This window comes from Daucus carota, chromosome 3 (assembly GCF_001625215.2).
Source record: "Daucus carota subsp. sativus chromosome 3, DH1 v3.0, whole genome shotgun sequence".
Taxonomy (NCBI): domain Eukaryota; kingdom Viridiplantae; phylum Streptophyta; class Magnoliopsida; order Apiales; family Apiaceae; genus Daucus; species Daucus carota.
In genome coordinates, this window is record NC_030383.2 from 57,472,193 (window position 1) to 57,496,369 (window position 24,177).

General features: G+C 34.8%; 3 protein-coding genes and 1 long non-coding RNA gene across 5 annotated transcripts; 3 read left to right on the top strand and 1 right to left on the bottom strand.

Annotated features, from left to right (window-relative positions):
- Window positions 1-1,955: 1,955 nt before the first annotated feature.
- LOC135151339 (uncharacterized) lies at window positions 1,956-5,459 on the top strand. Its single transcript, XM_064089640.1, has 3 exons — window positions 1,956-3,468; window positions 3,576-3,675; window positions 3,746-5,459. The coding sequence occupies exons 1-3, from the start codon at window positions 1,991-1,993 to the stop codon at window positions 4,469-4,471; spliced, it is 2,304 nt and encodes a 767-aa protein (XP_063945710.1). The 5' UTR covers window positions 1,956-1,990; the 3' UTR covers window positions 4,472-5,459.
- Window positions 5,460-6,749: 1,290 nt separating this feature from the next.
- On the top strand, window positions 6,750-9,007 carry LOC108214049 (uncharacterized). The gene is made up of 6 exons (XM_017385822.2): window positions 6,750-7,053; window positions 7,199-7,331; window positions 7,453-7,764; window positions 7,862-7,987; window positions 8,086-8,586; window positions 8,675-9,007. Exons 1-6 carry the CDS (start codon window positions 6,761-6,763, stop codon window positions 8,903-8,905), a joined length of 1,596 nt encoding a protein of 531 aa, XP_017241311.2. The 5' UTR covers window positions 6,750-6,760; the 3' UTR covers window positions 8,906-9,007.
- Window positions 9,008-12,019: 3,012 nt separating this feature from the next.
- LOC135151340 (uncharacterized) lies at window positions 12,020-15,057 on the top strand. 2 transcript variants are annotated; one of them, XR_010290156.1, is made up of 3 exons: window positions 12,020-12,177; window positions 12,342-12,486; window positions 14,550-15,057. It is a non-coding gene; the product is annotated as an uncharacterized LOC135151340 (long non-coding RNA). The 2 variants fall into 2 exon arrangements; XR_010290155.1 differs by having other exon boundaries at window positions 12,342-12,499; window positions 14,550-15,056.
- Window positions 15,058-17,697: 2,640 nt separating this feature from the next.
- LOC108207217 (uncharacterized) lies at window positions 17,698-21,876 on the bottom strand. The gene is made up of 11 exons (XM_017377680.2): window positions 21,346-21,876; window positions 21,037-21,249; window positions 20,860-20,952; window positions 20,658-20,771; window positions 19,521-20,402; window positions 18,919-19,193; window positions 18,648-18,821; window positions 18,428-18,535; window positions 18,277-18,346; window positions 18,098-18,196; window positions 17,698-17,988 (listed from the first exon to the last, which is right to left on the bottom strand). Exons 1-11 carry the CDS (start codon window positions 21,835-21,837, stop codon window positions 17,893-17,895), a joined length of 2,616 nt encoding a protein of 871 aa, XP_017233169.2. The 5' UTR covers window positions 21,838-21,876; the 3' UTR covers window positions 17,698-17,892.
- Window positions 21,877-24,177: the final 2,301 nt, after the last annotated feature.

The window sequence follows — 24,177 nt, forward strand, 5'->3', positions numbered from 1 at the left end:
TGATTTTTTCCGCCCTTGAATTTCATTATATTTAAAATTAAACTACAATAATAATAAAATATTACATATTAATAAAATCTCGAACCGTATTTAATAATTTCTAAACACAAATTCTCACTATATGGAGTATGAAATTTTAAAATAATTCATTAGTTAAACAAAAAAAACACTATCACCCAAGAATATGCACATTCACACTTTACCTATATATTATAAACAAAATTTAGTATATTTAAAATTGAAAAAAAAGTATATCAGTATATTTTATTTTATTTCTTGATTTATTTTGGCTAAGTGCTAAGACGACGTCGTTTGTGCAAAATAAACCGACCGAATTGGTGGTCGCTTTTGGCGGTCGGTTAATATGGTCGGTTTTAAATGCTGGGAAAGTAGCGTTCTGCTCGTTAACCGACCAGAAACGGACGTTCGTTTATTTGCAACATAACCGACCACCCGTGGTCGGTTTTGACCCCCATTGTATATTTTATTATTTAAAAACGGCGGGTAGGTGCGTTTTAGCAGTGATACGACATCGTTTTGTTTAAATAGACATAACCGACCGTTTATTTTTGATAGTCGGTCGGTTTTGTGTGAGCTAAAAAGTTAAAAACTACTCTCCACTTTCATTATACAACAAAGCTTGGAAATTATCAAATATCAAAAGAAGAAGAAGGAGAAGAAGAAAAAGAAGGAGAAGAAGAAAAAGAAGAACAAGAAAGGAAGGAATCAATTATCAAAAACAAAGTAAGCTACTCTTCTTAATTATGATCACATTGTGATTTTTATTTATTTTGTTGAGAATAATTTGTATGAATGTTGTTTATATAAATTTCTTGGATAATTTGTAATGTGTATATGTTTTATGTTATGTTAATACATACGTGCGTGGTGTGTATATATATTTATGTAGATGACAATCTTGATCGAAGTTGGATTAGTAACCGGTTGCAACGAGATAAAATTACTCTTAATTTAGAATATAGGGAAGGTGTAGAGGAATTTTTGAATTTTGCAAGCTTGAAAATGGCGGGAGGTATGATGAAATGTCCTTGCAAGCTTGTAAAAATTTGAATTGGTTAGGGGTAGATGATGTTCGGTTTCATTTGATATCCGAGGGTATGATGGAGAGTTATACGGTATGGACTTCGCACGGAGAGGTTTCGCAAAAAAATAAAAAGCGAAAATCATGTGAAACGCGAGAATGTCGTAGGGTAGTAGATGATCATGTTGATATCAACTCCATGTTACATGATTTTGCCGGTTCGAATCATGAATTTTATGATACCACGGGTACTACTAATGTTGAAGAAGCTCCTAATGATAGTGCTAAAGAATTTTATAAGGCGATTGTTGAAAATGGTGCTCCTATTTATCCCGGTTGCACAAAATTTACAAGATTAAGTTTTACCGCAAAATTGTTGGAGTTCAAAAATGCGTCTAATTGTAGTGACAAAGCCTTCAACAGTTTGATTAAGATCATTATGGACGTGTTACCAAAAAGCACACATTACCCGAGTCTTATTATGAGATGAAAAAGGTTATGAAAAGTTTAAGGGTGGAATATGAAAAAATTGATGTGTGCGAGAATGATTGTATGCTATTTTATGGAGATGACAAAGATAAAATTGTGTGTGATATATGTAGTTGTAATCGATATTTGGATAAATCAAGGAAAAATGGTAAGAAAATTCCGAGAAAGATTTTAAGACATTTTCCTTTGATTCCCCGACTGCAACGCTTATATATGTCGGCACATACATCCAACCACATGAGGTATTACAAAAATCGAGAGGTCAATGAAAAAGAAATTCTCACCCTGCGGATGGAGACGAATGGAAGAATTTTGACCTCCGATATCCATCATTTGCTCAAGAAATTCGTAATGTAAGACTTGGTTTTGCGACCGATGGTTTCAACCCGTTGGGAATACGGGTAACAAACATATAGTGTATGGCCCGTGGTAATTGTTGTGTATAATCTTCCGCCGTCCATGTGTATGAAGAGACCGTATATGTTTTTGACGGATATTATACCGGGTCCGGAGAGTATTGGGAAAAATATTAATATATATCTTAGACCTCTCATTGATGAATTGAAGACATTATGGTATACCGGAGTGCAAACATATGACCAATCTCTAAAACAAAATTTTACCATGAGAGCGGCTCTTATGTGGACAATCAGTGATTTTCCTGCCATGAGTATGGTAAGTGGTTGGTCGGGGAAAGGAAAGCTTGCATGTCCAGTGTGTTTGGGAAGTGTGCAGGGGTTTCAGTTAAAACATTCTGGGAAATGTTCTTTTCATGGCACTAACCGAATTTTTCTTGAACCTAATGATCCATTGCGTAAGAAGAGTAGCTTGTTTGACCATTCGGAAAAAAGGTTGTGGCGTGGACGCTTATCCGGGGAGGAAGTTAAAACTTGGATTGATAGCATAGACTTTCCACCACCCGGAAAGACTAACAAAAAGAAAAGAAGTGATGGATATGGGGTTGAGCATCATTGGACTCATGCCCCGATGTTCTATGATCTCCCTTATTGGTCTTCACATAGTTTGCGACATTCCATTGATATCATGCATACCGAAAAAAATGTGTTTGAGAACATATTTTTTACCATTGTTGGGGGCAAGAAGTCAAAAGATCACCACAAGGCAAGGTCGGATTGCAAACACTTCGGTGTGTTGCCTCATTTGTGGATTGATGAAAATGGCAAAAAACCAAAAGCTCCGTACTCTCTTAGTAGAAAACAACTCAAACTTCTATGTCAGTGGATTGAGTCGTTGAAACTTCCAGACGGTTATGTCTCAAATATATCTCGTTGTTGCAATGCTAAGGAGTGTAAGTTTTTTGGATTTAAATCGCATGATTGTCATATTTTCCTTCAAAAATTGTTGCCTCTATCAATTCGCGAGCTTCTACCGGGACCAATTGTGGATGCCTTGACAATGATTTCCAATTTTTTTCAAGAATTATGTTCATCTGTGATTACGAGATCCGACTTGGATCTAATGACGAAATCGGTTATTAGAGCTTTGTGTTTATTGGAAACAATTTTTCCTCAGACTTGGTTTGATTCGATGGAGCATTTGGTAATACATTTAGCAGAAGAAATTAGACTAGCGGGACCCGCTTATTGGCATTGGATGTATCCAATTGAACGGTTATTAGGGAAATTTAAACAAAAGGTTGGTAATAAAGCGCGAGTCGAGGGTTCAATTGCCGAACGTTATATGGAAGAGGAGATTCTTAATTTTTGTTCCTTCTACTTTGCCACGGACTCAATTCATAATAAAATACGTCGCAATGAAGCTCGTTTTGATGGTGATGGCTCCGAAAAATTAGAAGTTTTTGAATATCCAATTGAATGTCTTGGTAAAGAGGGAAGTCGTTATTTGACCGATAAAGAGCGAAAGTTAGCAGAAGAATATGTACTTCTAAACTCTCCAGAAATTCAACCTTATCTAAGGTATCATTTATAATTTTTTAGGTTTATTTAAATTTATTTAAATTCATTTTAATTTATTATAATTTATTGATAATTTATTTTAATTTATTTATTATAATTTATTTCAGGCGGTTTACAGATCGTGTTATGAGTCAACGTCCGGAGACAACACCTCAACAATTAGATTGTTACATAAAGACCCGATTTAAAGATTGGTTATTGAAAAAGGTATATATTGTTTTTTCAATTTCTTTTGAAATTTGAATATATTTCATCAATATAATTTTAATATTTTTAGGTTGGACGAAATGATGTAAACCGACCTCTTCTTCAATATTTGTTTGAGGGACCGGCTATGCGGGTAATGACATTTGAGACTTGTAAAGTCAATGGATACAAATTTTGTACGAGAACATCTTCCGGTTCCGGTGTCATTGTTAAGGGCACTTCACATGATAACAATAGTGATTATTATGGACAATTGGAGGAAATTGTCAAGCTTATTTATCGAGGAGGAAATTATGTATATTTATTCAAATGTATATGGTTTGATAGTGTCGGAAATGGTGTTGTGATTGATAAAAATAGGGTCGTGACCGTGGATATTACTTCAAGATTGAAGTCGGATGAGATTTTTATTTTGGCTAGTCAAGCTTCCCAGGTTTACTATGCTCCCAGTGTATTGAATCCACATGGCAAATATTTTACGGTCGTCAAGTCTAAAAGTCGTCCGATAAGCGAATCTATCAAAATATCAAATGATATTGAAGAAGCTTATCAAGAAGATAGATCAAATGCTACTAGTGCATTCTCTATATTTGTTGATTTTGCACAATATGGTTCCTTACCGTTCGTTCGACATGAAGAAGATGAACAAGAAGAAGAAGACAAAGATGAAGAAGAGGATGATGATGAAGAAGAAGAAGAAGAAGAAGAAGAAGAAGAAGAAGAAGAAGAAGAAGAAGAAGAAGACAAAGATGAAGAAGAGGATGATTATGATGATGGATTTGATGAAATTGATTAATATAATTGAATATTTTATGATGTTGTTGAATTATTGATTATTAATTTGTTAGTTTCATGAAATTATTGATTATTGATTTGTTAGTTTGTTGGATGGTTGTTGGTTTTGTCGCAGGTAAAGGCAGAGAAAGGAAACAACAAAACCTTGTTTTTTTTGTTAAAATACGCAGAAAACCGACCGACTAGTCACATAACCGACCGCTTTTACCATTCAATACGCAGAAAACCGACCGAACTGCTATATAACCGACCACGGTTACCATTCGGTAAAGCAGAAAACCGACCGATTGCAAATATAACCGACCACGGTTACCATTCGGTAAAGCAGAAAACCGACCGATTGCAAATATAACCGACCGACTTTCCCTATATATTTTTAAAAAATCCGGTTCGCCTAATTTTCACGTTACGAAGTCACACATGTTAATTATAAACTTGACTAAGATGTTTTAAATTTTTAGACAATTCAAAAAACATTTTTATATGTACGGATCCCCTAAACAGAAGACTAATCATATACCAGAAGTCTTATTTTGAATTACCTCGTTCACTCTTAATTATTCAAAAATTAGATGTTTTATTATTTAAACGATCCAACCGTACGGATGTTAATAAAATAATCTCATCAACGTTGAGACAAAATTTCAGATGATTTCGATGAATCGAAATACACCTTTATAACCTTTTTATTGTGAAAATATACATAAATAAAATTTTAAATTAAGAAAATATTTTTAAAAAACCCGGTTCGACTAAATTTCACGTTACGAAGTCACACATGTTAATTATAAACTTGACTAAGATGTTTTAATTTTTTAGACCTTTTAAAAAATATTCTTATATGTATGGATCCCCTAAACAGAAGACTAATCATATACCAGAAGTCTTATTTTGAATTATCTCGTTCACTCTTAATTATTCAAAAATTGATGTTTTATTATTTAAACGATCCAACCGTACGGATGTTAATAAAATAATCTCATCAACGTCGACACAAAAATTCAGATGATTTCGATGAATCGAAATACACTTTTATAACGTTTTTATAATAATACTTTATATAAACAAAATATTAAATTAATAAAATATTTTCCCAAAAACACAAAACCGACCGACTATACAGTAAAACCGACCGACCTTGAAAAATTACGCGGAAAATGAATTTTTTCGTGAAAAATTAAAACACCCGCGCGACACAAACGACGTCGTTTGATGGTACTGCACAGATTTCCAGGTCAAAACCGACCGGATTGCCGGTCGGTTTTGGTGCGTCAGTATATAAACAAAAAAAGCCCCCCTTTCCTCTTTTATTCTCACACGAACGACAGTACTCTGCACCCCTTTCCTCTCCAAACTCTTTCAAACTCCAAACTCGAATCAAACCCTCTCCTAACTCTTTCAAGGCAAGAATCAAGTGCAATGGCGGCAAGAATCAAGAATCGGAAACCCTCTCCAAAATCCTCTTCAATGGTAGAATCCGAAACCCTCTCCTAACTTTTAATTTGTGTTAGTATAGAGCTTAAATTTGTGTTAGTATAGAGCTCTATTGAACTTCAATTTGTTTGATTTAATTGTTTAGTTTTCAAGCTTTTATATGTATGCATTGTATGTATATAAAATTTGTATATGTTAGTTTGGAAATATACATGCAAGTTCTTGTCGTCGGTTATGTCATGAGAATGAAAACAATAGGTTTTAGTTTGTGTATGTTAGTTTTGGTTTGTATATGTTTTAGTTTTAGTTTGTATATGTTAGTTTTAGTTTGTATATGACCGTTTTGGTTTGTATATGTTAATTTGTATATGTTAGTTTGGAAATCTCTGTTTTTATTTGTTTTTATATTTTTGTAATTTTTAGTTTGTACTCACATTCATAAGGAGGGCTTGGAATTTGGTTTTGTGTTTGTATTAAGGGGTTGTGGTTTGCATTTGGCATTTTGATATAATTAAGGTGTTGTGGTTTGCATAATTGGTTGTGAATGAAATTTATGTGATATAATTAAGGGGTTGTGGTTTGTATTTTGGCATTTTGATTTATAAGGGGTTGTGGTTTCATTCATTTTGGCGTTTATATGTTCAAAAATGAGTCGATTCATAAGGTGTTGTGGCTTGCATAATTGGTTGTGAATGAAATTTATGTGATATAATTAAGGGGTTGTGGTTTGCATTTTGATTCATAAAGGGGTTGTAGTTTCCATTTAAAGTCGATTATTTTTTTATTCATATTCTAACCAATGGTGTTTATGGTGTTTGATTAGGGCACCTTGTGGTGGTTTGTCATCCTTGTGGTGATGATTATTGCCTTAATGGCAAGAAAAGGCAAGGGCAAGGGGAAGGCCAAGGAGACAACCAAAGGCAAGGGAAAAGGGAAAGCCAAGGAGACAACTTCCACTCGGAAGGGTAAAGGAAAGTCTAGCACCTTGGCTATACGTGATGAGCCAACTGATTCGGATGAAGGCGGGGAGAATCCGAATGAAGAGGAAGTTCCAAGACGAAGGGTAATTAGGAGGCCACGATCCCATTCAGCCGGTTTGTTTGGAAAAGTCCCTCCGAAACCAATCCGTATCAATATTTCAGGAGGACAGTAAGTCTACTTGTAGTAACTTATATATATATATATATATGTATATCTATCTATCTGTATATATATATATATGTATCTTGCACTTGTTTAAATTTTGTTGACATACATATATATGTACATATAATCTCTTTTCACATTTTGGTAGTATTGAAGATGATCAAGCAAAGAAGACTTTGCTTGCTATTGTTCGTGAAAGGTGGCCCGTTGGACATTACACGTTCACCGACATTGTTGAACATGATGGTGAATGGCTAAAACACGTAGTCGAGGAATTTAATGTAAGCTACTCTTCTTATGCTCACATCGTGATTTGTATGCATGCTTTTTTATTTATTTGTATTATGTGTAAATAGTCTAACCATATGTATGTAATTTATCTTGATTTTATTATAATTGTAGTTATATTTCAAGCAACAAAAGGGACAAAGCCGGTCCGAAGCAAAAAATATAATTGAGAAGCATATCAAGAACACAATAAAGAGGACGTTGAATGAGCTCAAGACAAATATTGAGCAAAAATCAAAGGAAAGCGGAATATCAAAATTGAGTTTAAGACCTGGATATTGGTCTGAACTTTTTTGGAAGGATTTATTAAATTATTGGGAAAAGAATGAGGGGCACTTGCATAGGTCATCCGTTGGATCTACGAACCGCAAGAACGTCGAGCGGTTGCATAGTGCCGGTGCCCGGTCTTTTAATAAAGTGAAGGAGGTATATATAAATATCTATTATCATACACACCTTAATTTCACTTTTAAGATTTAATTCACATATATATTATATTGATGATTTAAATTGTTTTTGGAAGGAAATGAAAAGGAAGGAACGTGGAAAGAATCCAACTCGCCTTGAAGTATGGAACCGGACGCATACAAGGGTTGGAAGTGATCCCGAGCACCCCGTGTATACCACGCCTGCTGCAATGGCCATAGCGGTAATTAAATGATTGTCTTGTGGTTTTTTTTAAAGTTTCAATGTCCATTTTACTTTTTAAGTTGTTTAATGTACTGATTGATGCACATTTCTCTGTAGACACGATATGCTTCTATTCTAGAAAGCAGGCCGGTGTCGGTTACACAAACAGGGGATAGAGACGAGCCCTTGGAATGGTGGTTGTCAGCAACCGGAGTTCCCGAAGGCAAAAAGCCTAAGAAGGACTACCTTGTTGGATTCCCCGAGGCTCGTGCTAGTCAACTTATTCCGACTCTTGCCTCACGTTACAGGGATTCAACAAGAGGCGAAGCCGGTGGATCTTCCGGTCAGAGACAAGAAGCCGTCATTCCCGACAATGTGTACCTCTCGGTCGTGCGCAATGTGCTCAATGAGGTCCGTGCGAACCCCCTTCAATTTCAGCGACAAATGTCTGAAGAAGAGATCGCGAATTTTGCAAAAACCGCACTAGAGGCCTCCGATCCAGCTGCCGATCCAAGTACAAGGGTTCAATGGAATTCTATGATTGGTGGGGAGATGGTACACATTGTGGGGTCGATGGTCGAGGATATACTCCTCAAAATGGAAAGGAAGGTTGAAGAGGTACGAATTCATATTTGTTATCTACTTGTATTGATCGAGTATGCTTATTTTCTTATTGGTTGTCATTGTCTATTATATGTGCAATTAGGAAAAGGAACGCAGACTCGCAGCGGAGAAGGATTATACTGATCCAGAGGAGCTGTCGGAGGAGGAACGCGGGGGACCCGAAGCTGGTGCTGATGCGGGTGCCAATGCTAGTGCTGCTTCGGGAGCGGATGCTAGTGCTGCTTCGGGAGCGGATGCTAGTGCTGCTTCCGGAGCGGGTGCTACTGCCGCTGCGGATGGAGCTGCTTCCGATTCAGATGTTACATTAGATTAGTTTGGCTTTTGAATATTTGTGTTTTGAATATTGTGTTTAAGTTGGATTTGGAATTTGGTTAATGCTTGTGTTTTGCCCTTGTAGACAATTATAAGTTTGATGTTTGGGATTGTAGTTATGGTACATTTTGTTGTTATATATGGTGTTATGGTTTATGTATTTTGGATATTGTTGATTGTTGGTAGCAGGTATGGCAGTATATAGAAACAGCAGGATTATTTTTTTTTTGATAGAAAACCCAGAAAACCGACCGACTTAAGACAAAACCGACCGTCCTTACCATTCAATTCACAGACAAAACCGACCGACGTATACATAACCGACCATGGTTACCATTCAAAAAAGCCAGAAAACCGACCGATTGCTTACTTCTCGGTCGGTTATCTTTGGCTGATCGGTCGGTTATACACGGTCGGTTTTAATCCCTGCAAGCGTTCTGGTCGTTAACCGACCATGTCCTGTCGGTCGGTTATGGGAAACCGACCGAACGCGGTCGGTTATAAGGTCATTGTTTTCAGTTTGACTTTTCTGGTCAAACGTTTATAACCGACCACCCCCGGTCGGTTTTAGTGAGCTGCAGCAACTTTGACTTTTTGGTCAAGATATTTTAACCGACCACCGACGGTCGGTTTTAGTTCCCCCAACAAATTTGACTTTTTTGGTCAACAGATTATAACCGACCACATACGGTCGGTTATATTATTCTTATATCGATTGACCATATTTTGGTCAAACATGAAAAACCGACCGACTCCGGTCGGTTTTAGTTTACACGTGGCTGTGGCGTCCACGTGGCTCCAGATGGCATTGCTACAGGGCCCAGGTAGCGACTTTCTTAAATAAGCAAAACCGACCGACATTCCGGTCGGTTTTCGTCTTTAAACCCGACCAATAGCTGATAACCGACCAGGTTACAACCGACCAGCTTCTCCGGTCGGTTTTAGTGTTTAAACCGACCGTTTATTCTTTTAACCGACCGTTTTTGGCGGTCGGTTTTGTCCTGTTTTTTTGTAGTGATTATAGTTTCATAAATTATTTTTTGTTTTTTTTAAATAAAACTCCAATGTTTAAATTTTAATAAAAGAATGAAATAAATTAAAAATAAATTATGTATATTCACCTTAAAATGAGTATCGAACACTTAGAAAATATTATATATAATTGTATAGGACATATGAGTAGCAAAGAATAAAATCATTATTATGTCTACTTCAAAAACTTCTTGAACTTTTCACAGAAGGAATACCCTAGCTACTTTAATATCAAATCCGTGAATATTAATGATCCTTGAAAAACAGTCGTACATGAAGATTTTAAGAAATTAATAATGACAAAAATTCATTTAATTTTAATTTGAAAGTGAAATGTGGCACAAAATTAATAAAAACTGAAATAAGATATAACACCATTTCATGTAAAGCTCACTGTACAACAAAATTTTTATAGTTTGAAATAACGTACATGTTGCAATATTCAATACTCGAACGTTAAAGTAATTTCCCTTTTGTGTTACCAAGATATTCAACAAAAAATAATTACTCCCTCTCCTGCACCGCGAAATTGTGATGATATATTTTATTGAGATATAATCTAAAAGATATCACCACGATTCCTTTAGCATTCGTTCTTCTACCCTGAAAGTTGAAAAAATTTACACAGTCAAAAGTGAGCTTTTTTACTTTACTGACCTAAGAGTTCAACAAGTTCACACCGTTCATACATGCAGTGTCTTCATTTAGGTTATTCTCCACTTGTTTCCTTAGTTTTCAAACCTCATATTAGACGCATACAAATAGTCACCTGAACCAAATGAAATTTAAGATATTAACTGTAAACCCTTGGTAGAAAATAAGACAAACCCTAATACGGTGAAAGTGAAACCTATGGCTTCCTCCACTTTGTCCAGATGTATTCATGCCGTCCTCGTCGTCGTCATCATCATGCAATTGATTCTAGCTCAAGCAGGTTTCGCCCTTCTCCACTTTTCTTTCCTCGTTTCAATATTTTTACATTTTTATATGTTACCAAATTCAGATGTACGGCAGAAAATGTTAGGATCTGAACTTGGGATTTCGAAACTGATAAATATTTAACCAAATTTGCAGATCCTGGAAATTTGGAAACGAGTCTCCGGCGGCTTCTTCGGGCTCCCATAAGCCCTACTCCGCTTAAACCCCGCCATTCCTCCGATCCTCTGCCCCCTAGAAAATAGGGACGTAGAAAATAGTTATAAGAATAAAAAGTTCATATATGTCGAATGCGTACTGCTTATAGTCGGTCATCTGTTTAGGCGATCGGCTGAATCGACACTGATAGAACATTTTAAGATATGATTTATTTAAGACTTTTCAGATTGAATTAAAGAAATTTTGAATGTGCATATATTATACCTCAAAACCTACAACATACAAAATAACTGCTGCTCTAATTTTGTTTGATTCATTTGAAAAAAAATATTAGCCATGAATCTTGACCGAGGCAGAAAATATTTTTATGGATGGTCCAATTGTTTGTATAAAAATTGATATATAAACACTACAATAAAATTGGCCAAAAGCACTACAAAAGCAACTAATAATTTTCCCTCATCGTATTTTTTTTTCTGAGCATATATAGGGGGAAAATTCCTGCCGAGGAACTGAAATATGTTAATACAAAAACGGTCGGAGTCGGTATGGTCGCTTTTCAAATTCCACCAACATTGGTAGAATTTATTTTATAAGTGCGGAAAATTCAAAATGTGGCCAAAAATTTGAATGATATAAAGAAATTTAATATTAACACAAACAACCACCAAATTATAAATTTTGTATAAAAGCCACCAAAATAAATAGAAACGATCCTCCTATAAGCTACAAACTCTTTGCGGTCGCTTTTATATAAAAACAACCATACTTTTAATTAAAAATGATAACACTTTTAAGTAATTGGCGGGCACTCCTTTTCCTGTTGTTAATGCAACTCTTTTACAGAAATGCGTTGGTACCACTTATCAGAGTCATATCAGAGTCAGACCAGCGAATAGGAGATCGTAGAATCGAATGAATAATACATTGTAACAAAGAAGACGATTTGCTTTACTAACAAAATCTCATAAACAAATGTCCCATTATACCCAAAGAAAAAGAAAGTACGAGAACTTTGTGCTACAAAAGAAACAAGATAGGGCCTATTGAGAAACCTGAACATGGCTTCCTCCTCTTGCGCGAGAATTGTTTATTCCATCCTGATAATCATCTCCATCTTATCTTTGATTTCATCAAATCATGAAGGTTCGTGTCTTTAAAACCTATTTAATGTAAAATTTACTATATTTAATTCGAATTTTCTGGTAGTGCAATCAAATTTAGCTGAGTTTCGAAATATTTGATTTGAATGTAATTACCGTGATTGCTTGTTGTTAAGGTAAGTTAAGTAGGTGTTACATATATTGCAGATGAAAACAGAAAATTATTAACATACGGGAAGCCAGCAGCTTCAGATTTTCCTCAAGCAGGACAGAAAGAGAGCCCCTCCCCTACCTCGACCTGGCTTCAGATCCCGGGACTGCCCTGATTGCAATTCCCGTGAATGCCCTGATTGTGAGGGATTATAGTAAGCTTTATATATACGGTTTTTCCATGGGCACACACTAAGCATCAAATTTTATGAAATTGGATGGTTTCTATTGGCTTACTTTCTTTAATAATGGTGGACCCCCTGCAGTTACAACAACCACACCAATCAAAACCCTTCAATTTTATAAATGTTTGTGCTTAGCATGTGCCCATGGGCACACACTAAACAAACCCTTATATATATATATATATATATATATATATATATATATATATATATATATATATATATATAGAGAGAGAGAGAGTTTTACTCCAATAGAAACCTCCTTATCCTAGAAACTAAAAACCAAGCTCAAATATCACTAAATCCTAAAACAAATACCACTAAATTTTTAAACAACCCCATCTCCACCTCCATCTCCATCTTCACCAAACCCACCTCCATCTTCACCAACCCCACCTTCACTACCACCACCTCCGTCGTCGCCTCCTTCATAACCACTACCACCTCTATGCCGCCCGCCCCCTCCATAACCACCACCTCCACCTCTATTATTTCTCTAACAACACAACCTCCACACCTCCATCTTCACCAACCTCATCTTAATCGATGCTTCAACCTACTTCAACCCCGTTCATACTTCTTTCTCCACCTCGACTCAACTTCAAACGCAGAACCGCCACTATTCCGGCAACGCTCCAATCCCCCACTTCAAGCCGCCCAAACATCCGCTACAATCATCCTTCCTCCATCTCCACCTTCACCTCCACCATCTCCACCACTATTACCACCATCTGAATCGAAAACATGAACAGATTTGAAGTTCTAAGCTGGAACATATCTGAAGATTAAGTTTTCACTAATTCCTGCAACGCATATCACTAAATTCTAAAGAGAATATCACTAAATTGTACTGAGAATATCACTAACTTGTATTGGTTTCTAGTTTTTATTTTAAGATTGGTTTCTATTTGATCATATCATGAGCCTATATATATATATATATATATATATATATATATATATATATATAGGTATGATAGCATCAGAACAGATTGACGTAAAGAAGAAACTGTGATTTTGGACAAATTAGAGCAAGAAGCACTATGGTTTTCAAAGTTCTTGTATCGTATATTATTATATTGCTATTGTAGATTCTTCAGCGCGCGCTCTGACAACTAGTAGATCATGAGTAATAAATTACATGACCGAAAAGATTAATAAAAGAATTTAGATCAAACCGGCAGGCATGCTACTCATTTCTTTTTCCTTTGACCATCCAGTAATTAAAGACTAGTACATTTTTTTCTAATTAATTAATTAGGTAAGTTTCCTCCTCTCAGCTTCTTTCTACTCATTAATTTCTACTTTCTTGATTAATCACTGTGGTCAATAATAATTATAATTTACAAATATTTTCATCATAGAAAATGGCTAAATTTGGAAGTATAATCTATAGCTTATATTTTCATAATCTAGCTTGCCATCGTTTTTGTCCATATAATCCTTATATACAATAACCAAGTGGAGGATTAGATGCCACCGAAAATTATTATAATCTCATCGAAAAAATGAGCCAATTTGAACTTGTTTAACTTTAGTTGCCTCTCGATTGCAGTTAATTAGGGCATCTCCAATCATGACTTTAAACTTTATATTTTTTTCACTTTCAACTTTATAAATGGAGTAATCAATCTCCAATCATGCATCCATTACTTTATCTTTATATATAAAATCATATACTATAATACTCTAGATATGAAGTTGTACTATGCATATAAAACAAAAGTTCTTCATTTATAAAATGAAGTAATGATTGGAGATGGAATCAAGATATAAAATCAAAAGGTGAAACATGAAGATGAAATTGCTTTATTTATAAAATTGTGATTGGAGATGGTCTTAGTTATACAAACTTTAGCTACTTGAATCAGAAGGTAGATACCAGATCCTAGATCTACGGTTAAACCATATGGGAAACAAATTAAACGACTAGTTACATCAGAATGATTTTATATTAAATAAGAGTATATTTTAACAGATCCTATCCTAGATCGATTTTCACATTTTTACCCGGTGCTAGGTTAAACCTAGGTCCACGGTTAGGCTGAGGTGAAGAAGGAGGATCTTTGTCCGCTTTTGCAGAATCAATCAGAGGTGGATGAGAGAAATACGGGGTTCTACTTCTGGCAGCAACATACAATGAATCGAATTTGACAGATGAGGCCTGATCAGTTATTAATACTTGTCTATTTTCATCTGCATATGTAAAACGAACAGAACTGGGTTAACAATCATGGGGTCATTTGCGTGAGTTTAAAAAAAAGCGAGTTTTTGCTTAAAATAAAAAAGTGGAGTAGATATGAGAAGTAGGCTAAGACATATAAATTATTAAAGTGTTTGGAAAAATAAGTAGAAGACGTGAAACAAAAGTAGTATTTTCAACCTCTTATAAGTGTTTCTAGTTTTTTTTACACAAACGATACGAATAATCTGCTTATGACTAAATGCCGAGAAGCTGGGTTTATTAAGCCCAGCCAAACACCGGATCATGTTTTGAATTCACAACTTCATTAATTCTCTAAGAAACAAGAATTATTTATTCGGCTTCAGAATGTCATATATGGCAATATATATTAGTATTTTAAGACTGATGAATTAAAAGAAAATAAAAATACGAACCTGCATGACTTAAAACGGACTGCAGTATGATGGTGATCATTATGATAGAATAAATGTATCTTGCCGAAGAATATGAGGCCATTGTTCAACCTAATATCTTAGCTCTATTGACTCATGTCTCTATTTATATACCATTGTATATCTGGTGCTTACCATTACTGATGACTAGCTATTATATATTATTCATCTCCCACGCGAAAGAAATTTGCCAAGGGTCCTGCAATAACTTTCCACGACAATTTAATCGTTTTTACTACAACCAGATTTTCTCAGGTATCAGGTCATGCAAATCATGTTTCTTTAACCGAGAACAATAATTTATAATATTAGTGGAGGAGACTTTGAAAATACTAGCTTTGCACATAGAATACGCAACACATACAACATCGGTCCAACCATAAAATCTTGCAACAAAAGATTGTGCATATTTAACAAGATTTTAAATCATTAAAATTTAATTGTAGAATATTTGAAGTAAAATAGTGAAATATATAATTGCACTAACATTATATTATATATATCTTGATAGTCGATGTTTATAAGTATGAAAACCCAAACTCCATACTATCTTAGAAGTGTTATTATTAAAGTATTTTAGAAAATAAATAAATAATAAAGAGAAAAATTGTTAGATGATAGAGTGTAAATCACCACTAGAAAATACTAATTTTAACAAAATAATTATGACAAAAACTAAATTTGACAGAATGCCGTAAAATAAAATTAAACTGTCGAAATTAATATTTTCAACAGAAATTTGTTGGAAAAAATCTTTCAAAATTAAAGTTAATTTTGATAGTCCATCTTGACCGTAAGAAGATGATTTGTTTTAGCGTCGAAGTCCAACAAATAAATACAAGATGGCGTTAATTCGTTCTACTTATTTAAATTTTTTTTCATCGGACATGTTAAGTTTCTTATTTCTCAACCTTTCAGCATTCGTAGGAAATAAAAATTTAGCATTGGTGTCTCGTCTCTGTCATAATTTAAATGAGCCTTTTATAAAAACTTTAGAAATTTTAAATGCTTATAAAGTTTTTCTAATCTACTCATAATAATTATATTAACATAAAGATATTTTACATTGGAAATGACAAATATAAGGGCTAATTATCAATCGTTAAAAGAAAAAGATGAACTAATTTGGAGTCATTTTCTTTGTAAAATCTTATCTAAAATGGGATGTAGGAGACGAATTTTTATGTAGAAGAAAAAAATTGAAATAATCTATGAAACTTTATTTTATAAATATATAAATGTATCTAGCTCTATGTTTTAAACATATATAATTGGTTGGAACTAGAAGTCATGCATGAGCACTACAAGGAAAACTGAATCAGACAAGCGTTTTTGCCCGTTGTTTGATACCAAGAAAAACCGTGGTCTATTGCGATGCCGTCTGATACGCGCCTCAGACAACGGTACCGACCGTTGTGTGAGATGAAGAAACACATCAGTTTATGTTTAACTGCGTGTTGTGTTAAACCGTTGAACGACAACGGAATCATTTTACAAGGTGTTGTTGTAAACCATTAACAACAACAGACTTGTTTTCAATTCGTGTTGTTATTAAGAGTATCCACAACAGTTCACGGGTTTACCCAGTTGTTGATAAGAGTATCAGACAAGTTTAGTTCTGTTACTACAGCTCGTGTGTTGCTTTCTTGTACAATGGTCCGACAGAAGTGGCCACTTGTGTAAGGGCCCATATCACAATACTTTTTATACTAGAACTATTGTGTGAATCCTTTTCTACAACAGTTTTTGTTTTGAGATTCTCGAGTGATATTGCTTTAGACAAGTATTGTTCTGTCATTAGGGCTCGTGTTTTGCTATCTTGTACAATGGTCTAGGAGGAATGACCACTTGTGTAAGCCTCCATATAACAATACTTTCTATGTTGGAACAATTGTGTGAAACATTTTCTACAACAGTTTTTATTTTGAGATTCTCGAGTGATTGTGCTTTAGACAATGGTTTGTGAGTACTATTTACTTATATGTATAGGTCTTAGACAACGCTTTTGTTCTTAATATTGTGTCATTTGTCTGGTTTGGGACAACTGTTTTCTTCATCTACTTTGTTGTCTCTTAAAAATATGAACAATTGTTTTTGTTTCATTACTCTTGTAAGTCATTTGTTTGGACAATGGTTTAATAAAAAAGAGTAATTTTTTAAGTTTTTGTGAGACAATACTTTTTATCACAGTGGCTATTGTATAATGTTGTTTATAACAATGGTTATTGACATGTCTCATTAGCTGAAAATGTCATAGACAATGGTTTTATCAGAGTGACCATTGTATTATGTGACTTGTAACAATGGCCCTTTACATGTTCCATTACGTAAAAGTACAACACACAATGGTTTTCCATGATTCAAATATGCTAGCCTAGACAATATAATTAATAATGCCAAAAATTGAAAAACAGAAGTTTTCATTACCAACAAACCAACCAGTACAAACAAAATACCAACCAACAACTACCAACCTATATATCCACCAAGTAATAATATTCACCAACCAATATTCACCCAAGAACCAACAATTCCATCCAACAAAAAATTTTTACATGAAAATAAACAACTCCTGACTGGCCAATGTTAATATATTTTTGGATGCACATATCCAAAAAAGAGAGACAAGTCTGATTGCATGCAACAAGAACAACAATCTAAGTCAACGACAACTCCCAAAATATATATATATGTGCATCCTAAAATAAACCAGTCATGTAAGCGGCTTAACTAGCATGCTGCCTCATGAAATACTTCGCCCACGTACACTTCATTTCATTGAGGTCATCGGTATCACAAACAATGTTGGTCCTCCGCGCCCACTGAAATAATAGAAATTATTAGTGCAGGCGAGCAATGAAAAATGATGACAAAAGTTATGCACAAAACACAAGCATACTAACACAGAACTGGAAATTGTACTTTTTATACCTTTGTTGCAAACTTCAGTTCCTTGTCGAGACAGATTTCCTTCATATAATGCATTAGAAAAAGACCACAATCAGTGGTCCCAGTCTGGGCAGGAACTCCCTACAAAAAAAAATTATCACATAAAATGCTTATAAAAGTCCCAGAAATTAATAAGACTTCAAGTTTGAGAATATTTATACCGCTAAATTCTCCCAATTTATTTTCTTCTTAACAAACCTCTTCAGGTCCTCCTTGTAAATTTTGATGCCACTACAACAAAATAAAATGAAAGAGCATAAATACATTTTTCCTTAGTTGATTCATAAATTAACATAGAGTTTTTGTACTCACTTGTTAACCACTTCGGTCCATTCTTCATTTGCGATTCGTCTCTTTAACGGGTCCATATGGTAAACCATTTGTGCATCTGGATTAACCACAGTAAGTGCCCAGTGGTTCCTACAAGAAAAAACCAAGTCATCCTTCAACTTTTATTTATTATTTTTAAGTAATTGACCGAAGTGGTATTGATTAATAATCACGTTAAAAAAGAAAAAAGACATGTACTTACGTGTGGTGATATGGCAAAAGAAAAACTTGGCCTGGCTTGGCATTTTTGAATCGAAGAGACAGGGCACGTGACCTCTCTGCCGGAGTACCACAACCAATGGCGCCAATCTTGGCCGGATTAACAAAAGTGATCATGTCTGTTATTTTGTGTTTTCTCAAATTATCTTGGAGAACACTGCATAAAAAGAAGTAAACAACCATCACCAAAAAGTATAAATTGCATCGAGGAACTAATATAAAAGTATAGGAAAATTTTCAAATTTGGCACTTACTTGATAAACATGCAAATGACCCCTCCTGAAATTTCACCTCCAAAGCACAAAGCTTTCATATCTGATTGAAACAAACGCTTCCTATCCTTCGATCCAAAAGCTTCTTCGGATAACTGAAAAGTGTGTGAGCGACCATCTTTCAAAGAATCGCTTGCCCAAAGCCATAATTTCTTCAAATCAGCAGGAAAGTCAGGGCCCATGGTAACCGCATACTCTGGTTCCGAGACCAAGTCATTCATCTTCTTCATTTTCCTTGCGCCATTTTTCTTGCCTCCCTGTAAATAAAAATTAAAAACAAAATTAGAAGACAAAACTAAAATAGACCAGCTAAGTGATTTGAGAATTATATAACTTAATATTAATAACAAATCTAAGTATCCACATAATTAGTCCAAATAACATGTTAATAATCTATCTTATTATATTACAGATTTTCTTAATAATGGATAGCCATGTAAATCAAAATAAATAAAATGAAAACTAAGTACCTTGGTACATATGACAGGCATATACAACAATTATCTTATATTATTTCACCTATATTTTTAGTGTAATACTTAACAAGATAAATGACAAAGAAAAGATGGGGTGTGTACAAGTACCTTCACAGTTCTAGATTTCACCAGATCATCACTTGTTACCTTCACTTCCCGTAAGTGGTTTCTCGGCCACGCAATAAATGTCCCAACAGCTTGTTCAACAGTGGTGATCTCATCTTCAATTGGAAACGGGATCTGAGCAGCTCCTTGAATTACATGAGTAATGGAGACTCGTGCATTATCTTTTCCAATTGGCTTTCCATGAAGAATAGTACAATCCATGTCAACTGTTGCATGTGCAACAACATTGTTGGGCGTTTCAATAGACAATTCCCATAGAGAAGGACACTCATTTTTCAATGCAGTGTCCATAGGGTCATCCACAACTACTACCTCAGCTCCCTTCTGTTCACCATTTCTCTTCCCTTGAAAACCATCTGTTTCTTCAATATTTTTCTTCCCTTCAACATCATCTTTAAAACCAAACTCATCTTTTTCCGAATCTTTCCCTTCAGCAGAACCAAGATCTTCATTGAGATCCAATTTCTTTCTCGCTGCTAAATCCAACTCCACATTATCAAGTACGCCTTTAGAACAACTTCCTTGTTGTGATCCAATATTTGGACTCCCATCAAAACACAATTTCTTTCCAACTAAAGCTTCTTTGAGCTTGGCCATTTCTGCAGCCCAAAATGCATCTCTATCTCGAATAATCCTATCAGTCTCTTCACTCATAAACTTTTGAATACCTTCCTGTATCTTCTCTTCAATTGTTCGGCTTTTTCTCTTTTGTCTGGGAAGATTGAAGTAGACAGATTGTTTGACATAACTCCCTTGACCACGGACCCGTCCGCGGTGCTCAGGATTCCCAAGAACTTTGGTCAACACATCATCTATGCCTAACTCTATCACATCCCCTTCATGAACTTTCTGCTTCATCTTCACCTATATTAAACAAACACACTTTGAAATCCATGGAATTCGATGACCATAACCAAAAAAAAATCAAAACAAAACCAAACAAGTTTTACCATAATATGGGAGTGAAGTTACATAATAAAGATTCAAATCACCATTTATAAGCCATATTTGAACACAAGAATAACACTTTAAACTAAACACAATTTAACATAATTATCATAAATATACATAACACAAAAATAATACAGTTATAACAAATTTATGATTAACAGCCCTTACAATATCTTCAGCAATGGTCTTAATTTTATCTGTCTTATAATTTCCAGCTTTATCGCACCGTGCACGAAGCCATGTGCTTGACCGGTCTATCTCAATTTCTGGATCACCACCAGACTGCATGTATGAGGAGGTTTAACAAATTAATTTCAGAACATAATTAAACAATGTCAAGTGGGAAAAAAATGACGCTATTGATACTTACAATTTCTTGTTCCAGGTTGGCATAACCTTTCCGAGACATGTAGTGACCATATACATTCAAACTCCTTCTTGATTTCTGCTTATTGTGTATTTCCTACAAAAGAATATCAAACATATATATTAGCACACACCACAAAGTATGCATCGATTTGTAATCAAAAAAGATTTTGGAACTCACTAGAAAATCTTTAGATAAACGATCAGCAACAAAAATGTCACAATGTGCCTTCTCAATAAATGTATAGTCTGCCGGTGGATGTGCAAGCAACTCAGGTTGTTCACGAAAAGGAAGAATATAAGCCGTTGTTAAACGGCTCTTGAACTCCCTCCACTTCTGGCAAGCAGATTTTAACACCATCCTCCTTGCTGTTAATGGCACATCAAATGCCATCTACAATCATAAGCATGTTCAATAAGTTAGTTAGTGTTCAACGTGAATAGAAATTAGTGATATTTGAAACAAAAAGTGTCATGGAATCGGTTTTACCTGAACACAATCCCAGATTTTGTTTTTTCTTTCTTTTGGAACTCGTTTCCAATTTTCGTACCAAATAGGGGCCTTAGTTCTCGCAAGAACCCCAATGTAAGACTGCATCTCTGTGGCAACAGTACCGTATGGCTCGCCCTTTGCGTTGAAACTCACGGTTTTTTTGACTCCCAGCATCTTTCTCCTAATAATCCTATGCATCGTAACTGCGCCCCGTTTTAAAAGCTTAATTCCTTCTTTACTAGCCACCGGTTCTTCCACCCGTTTCCTCTTCTTATTCAGTTCCTGTTGTAGGTTGGTAGAAATTGCCTTTTTCTTTATAGACTGTGGGGAGGAATCTTGAGGTGAAGGCTGCAGCACCAGCTTCTTCTTCGCCTTTTTGTTTACCCCTCCCGTCTCCACTGAATTGTTTCTTTTTAATGCCTTTAAAAGGTTGGCGGCAGTGGTATTAGGAGCTGATTTTGTCTTTGTTGCTTTCTTTGAAGGTGCCATGATTAATTTCTACAAGATATAACCAAAAATATATTAATAAGACCTAAGTTAACAAAATAAACTATACATTAACTTAAACAAATAACCAACACACATAACACACAACCTCTGTTGCAAATTAACAAAAGCAAAGCACTCCCAAAAACAAATTAAGCAAAGAACTACCTTATATTGTTTCACATAACACGCATAAACACTCTAAATACCCCAGTTACCAAAAAATTAAGCAAGACCCTTCAAAACTCATAACTCACAAACATTAGAGACTCGTTAAAACAAGGATAGCACACCCACAAACAAATCAGACCTAAAATCATTTCACATAACACACATAAACACTCTAAATACTCCAGTTACCAAAAATTTAAGCAAGACCCTTAAAAACTCATAACCCACAAACATTAGAGACTCTTTAAAACAAGGAAAGCACACCCACAAACAAATCAGACCTAAAATCATTTCACATAACACACATAAACACTCTAAATACTCCAGTTACCAAAAATTTAAGCAAGACCCTTAAAAACTCATAACCCACAAACATTAGAGACTCATTAAAACAAGGAAAGCACACCCACAAACAAATAAGACTTAAAAATCGTTTCACATAACACATATAAACACTCTAAATACCCTAATTACTAAAAAATTAAGCCAAACCCTTAAAAACTCATAACCCACATACATTAGAGACTCATAAAAACAAGCAAAGCGCACCCACAAACAAATAAGACCTAAAAACCCCAATTACCAACAGTTTGAGCATACTGTAAAACCAATTAAACATAAACAAATGACATGCAACCCTAAAACTCATATCCCACATAATCACAAGCATAACCCATACACCAGTTGTAAACAAAAGGGCTATGGAGAAGACGAAAACAAAAATCTAAAACACATTCATAGATGTTAAACAAAAATCAAAATGAGCTACGAAGAGAGAGAGAGAGAGAGAGAGAGAGAGAGAGAAAGAGAGAGAGAGTGTGTGTGTGTGTGTGCGCGCGACATAGAGAGAGAGAGAGAGAGAGAGAGAGAGAGAGGAGAGTGTGTGCGACAGAGGAGAGGAGAGAGTACCTAGAGTGAGTGAGAAATGGGCATTTGAAAGAAAATGGGGGTTTGAAACGAGGGTTTGAAAAAGGGGGGAGAAATGAGTGGGAAGTGAAAATGAGAGAGACTGTGAAATGAGTGGGAAGTGGGGGTTTTATATTATTTTATTTTATTTACATTATTTTATTTTATTTTTAATTAAGAAAAATAGTGGAAAAATCATTAGATGCTAGAATCTGAAAATATACAGATATAAAACAACTTATATTATATAAATAAAAATAAAAATAATTAGGAAAATATAAAAAAATTGAAAATATTTAAAGTACTTGGTGTAATTTGGATGAAAAATCCATTAACATTCATACAACCGTTTACTCGGGAACGTATTGTTGTAACGGCTTTCAGATAACGGCTTATGAGCGCGAAACCGTTGTGTTATTCACACAATGGTTTATATAAAATAAACCATTGTAAGAAGACCAATTCTACAATGACACAGACAAAAACCATTGTGTCATAAAATTATCAACAATAGTTTATTAGACGCAAACACTTGTCTCATTATTAAGTGCTTTTGTTCCTAAAATAGGCCACCCGTAAACAAATCAAAGTACGCAACATATATTGCTATAAACGAGTACATTATAGCAAAAGACTAGTATTATCATACATTCTATTCGCTTATTAACAAATTAGCATGATATTTTAAGTATCTTGTAACATTCGATACACATTACTCTTGTTAATTTACAGCATTATAGTTTGTTACACGATATATGACTGTGATGTATTGAATTCTGATACCGATATTGTTGTTGTTTGTAATTCTTTTTCTAATCGTCATTCCTATATAAACACCGAAGGTCGGACTTGATTAATTTACGATAATATGTATAACAGAACCACTAGAATCGGGTATATCCTATTAAGTATCAATGATGTAGTCATAATTACCACTGTAAAACACACATCTCGACAAGATTTCATACCGAAACTATAAAGTAAGAGAAATATATCATATATAAATATGTAATTGTTACTGTAGTGGGTCATTTGCGTTTTTGACGGGACATATATTGTTAATCGGTACGGTAAAGAATGAAATTATTCGTGAAAAATCCATTAACATTCAAACAACGGTTTAAGCGGGAAAGTATTGTTGTAACGGCTTTCAGATAACGGTTGCAGACCGCCAAACCGTTGTGTTATTCACACAATGGTTTGTATAACTGAAACCATCGTAAGAAGACAAATTCTACAACGAGAGAGAAAAAAACCATTGTGTCA

Excerpts from the sequence above, each read along its gene's own strand:
- LOC108207217 (XM_017377680.2), bottom strand. The coding sequence starts at position 21,837 with ATGGCACCTTCAAAGAAAGCAACAAAGACAAAATCAGCTCCTAATACC. Across the intron at positions 21,250-21,345 it reads AAATCTGGGATTGTGTTCAG|ATGGCATTTGATGTGCCATT; the intron begins GTAAAACCGATT and ends TTATGATTGTAG. Across the intron at positions 18,197-18,276 it reads TAAATTGGGAGAATTTAGCG|GGAGTTCCTGCCCAGACTGG; the intron begins GTATAAATATTC and ends TTTTTTTTGTAG.
- LOC135151339 (XM_064089640.1), top strand. The coding sequence starts at position 1,991 with ATGTGTATGAAGAGACCGTATATGTTTTTGACGGATATTATACCGGGT. Across the intron at positions 3,469-3,575 it reads GAAATTCAACCTTATCTAAG|GCGGTTTACAGATCGTGTTA; the intron begins GTATCATTTATA and ends AATTTATTTCAG. Across the intron at positions 3,676-3,745 it reads AAGATTGGTTATTGAAAAAG|GTTGGACGAAATGATGTAAA; the intron begins GTATATATTGTT and ends TAATATTTTTAG.
- LOC108214049 (XM_017385822.2), top strand. The coding sequence starts at position 6,761 with ATGATTATTGCCTTAATGGCAAGAAAAGGCAAGGGCAAGGGGAAGGCC. Across the intron at positions 7,332-7,452 it reads ACGTAGTCGAGGAATTTAAT|TTATATTTCAAGCAACAAAA; the intron begins GTAAGCTACTCT and ends TTATAATTGTAG. Across the intron at positions 7,988-8,085 it reads CTGCTGCAATGGCCATAGCG|ACACGATATGCTTCTATTCT; the intron begins GTAATTAAATGA and ends ATTTCTCTGTAG.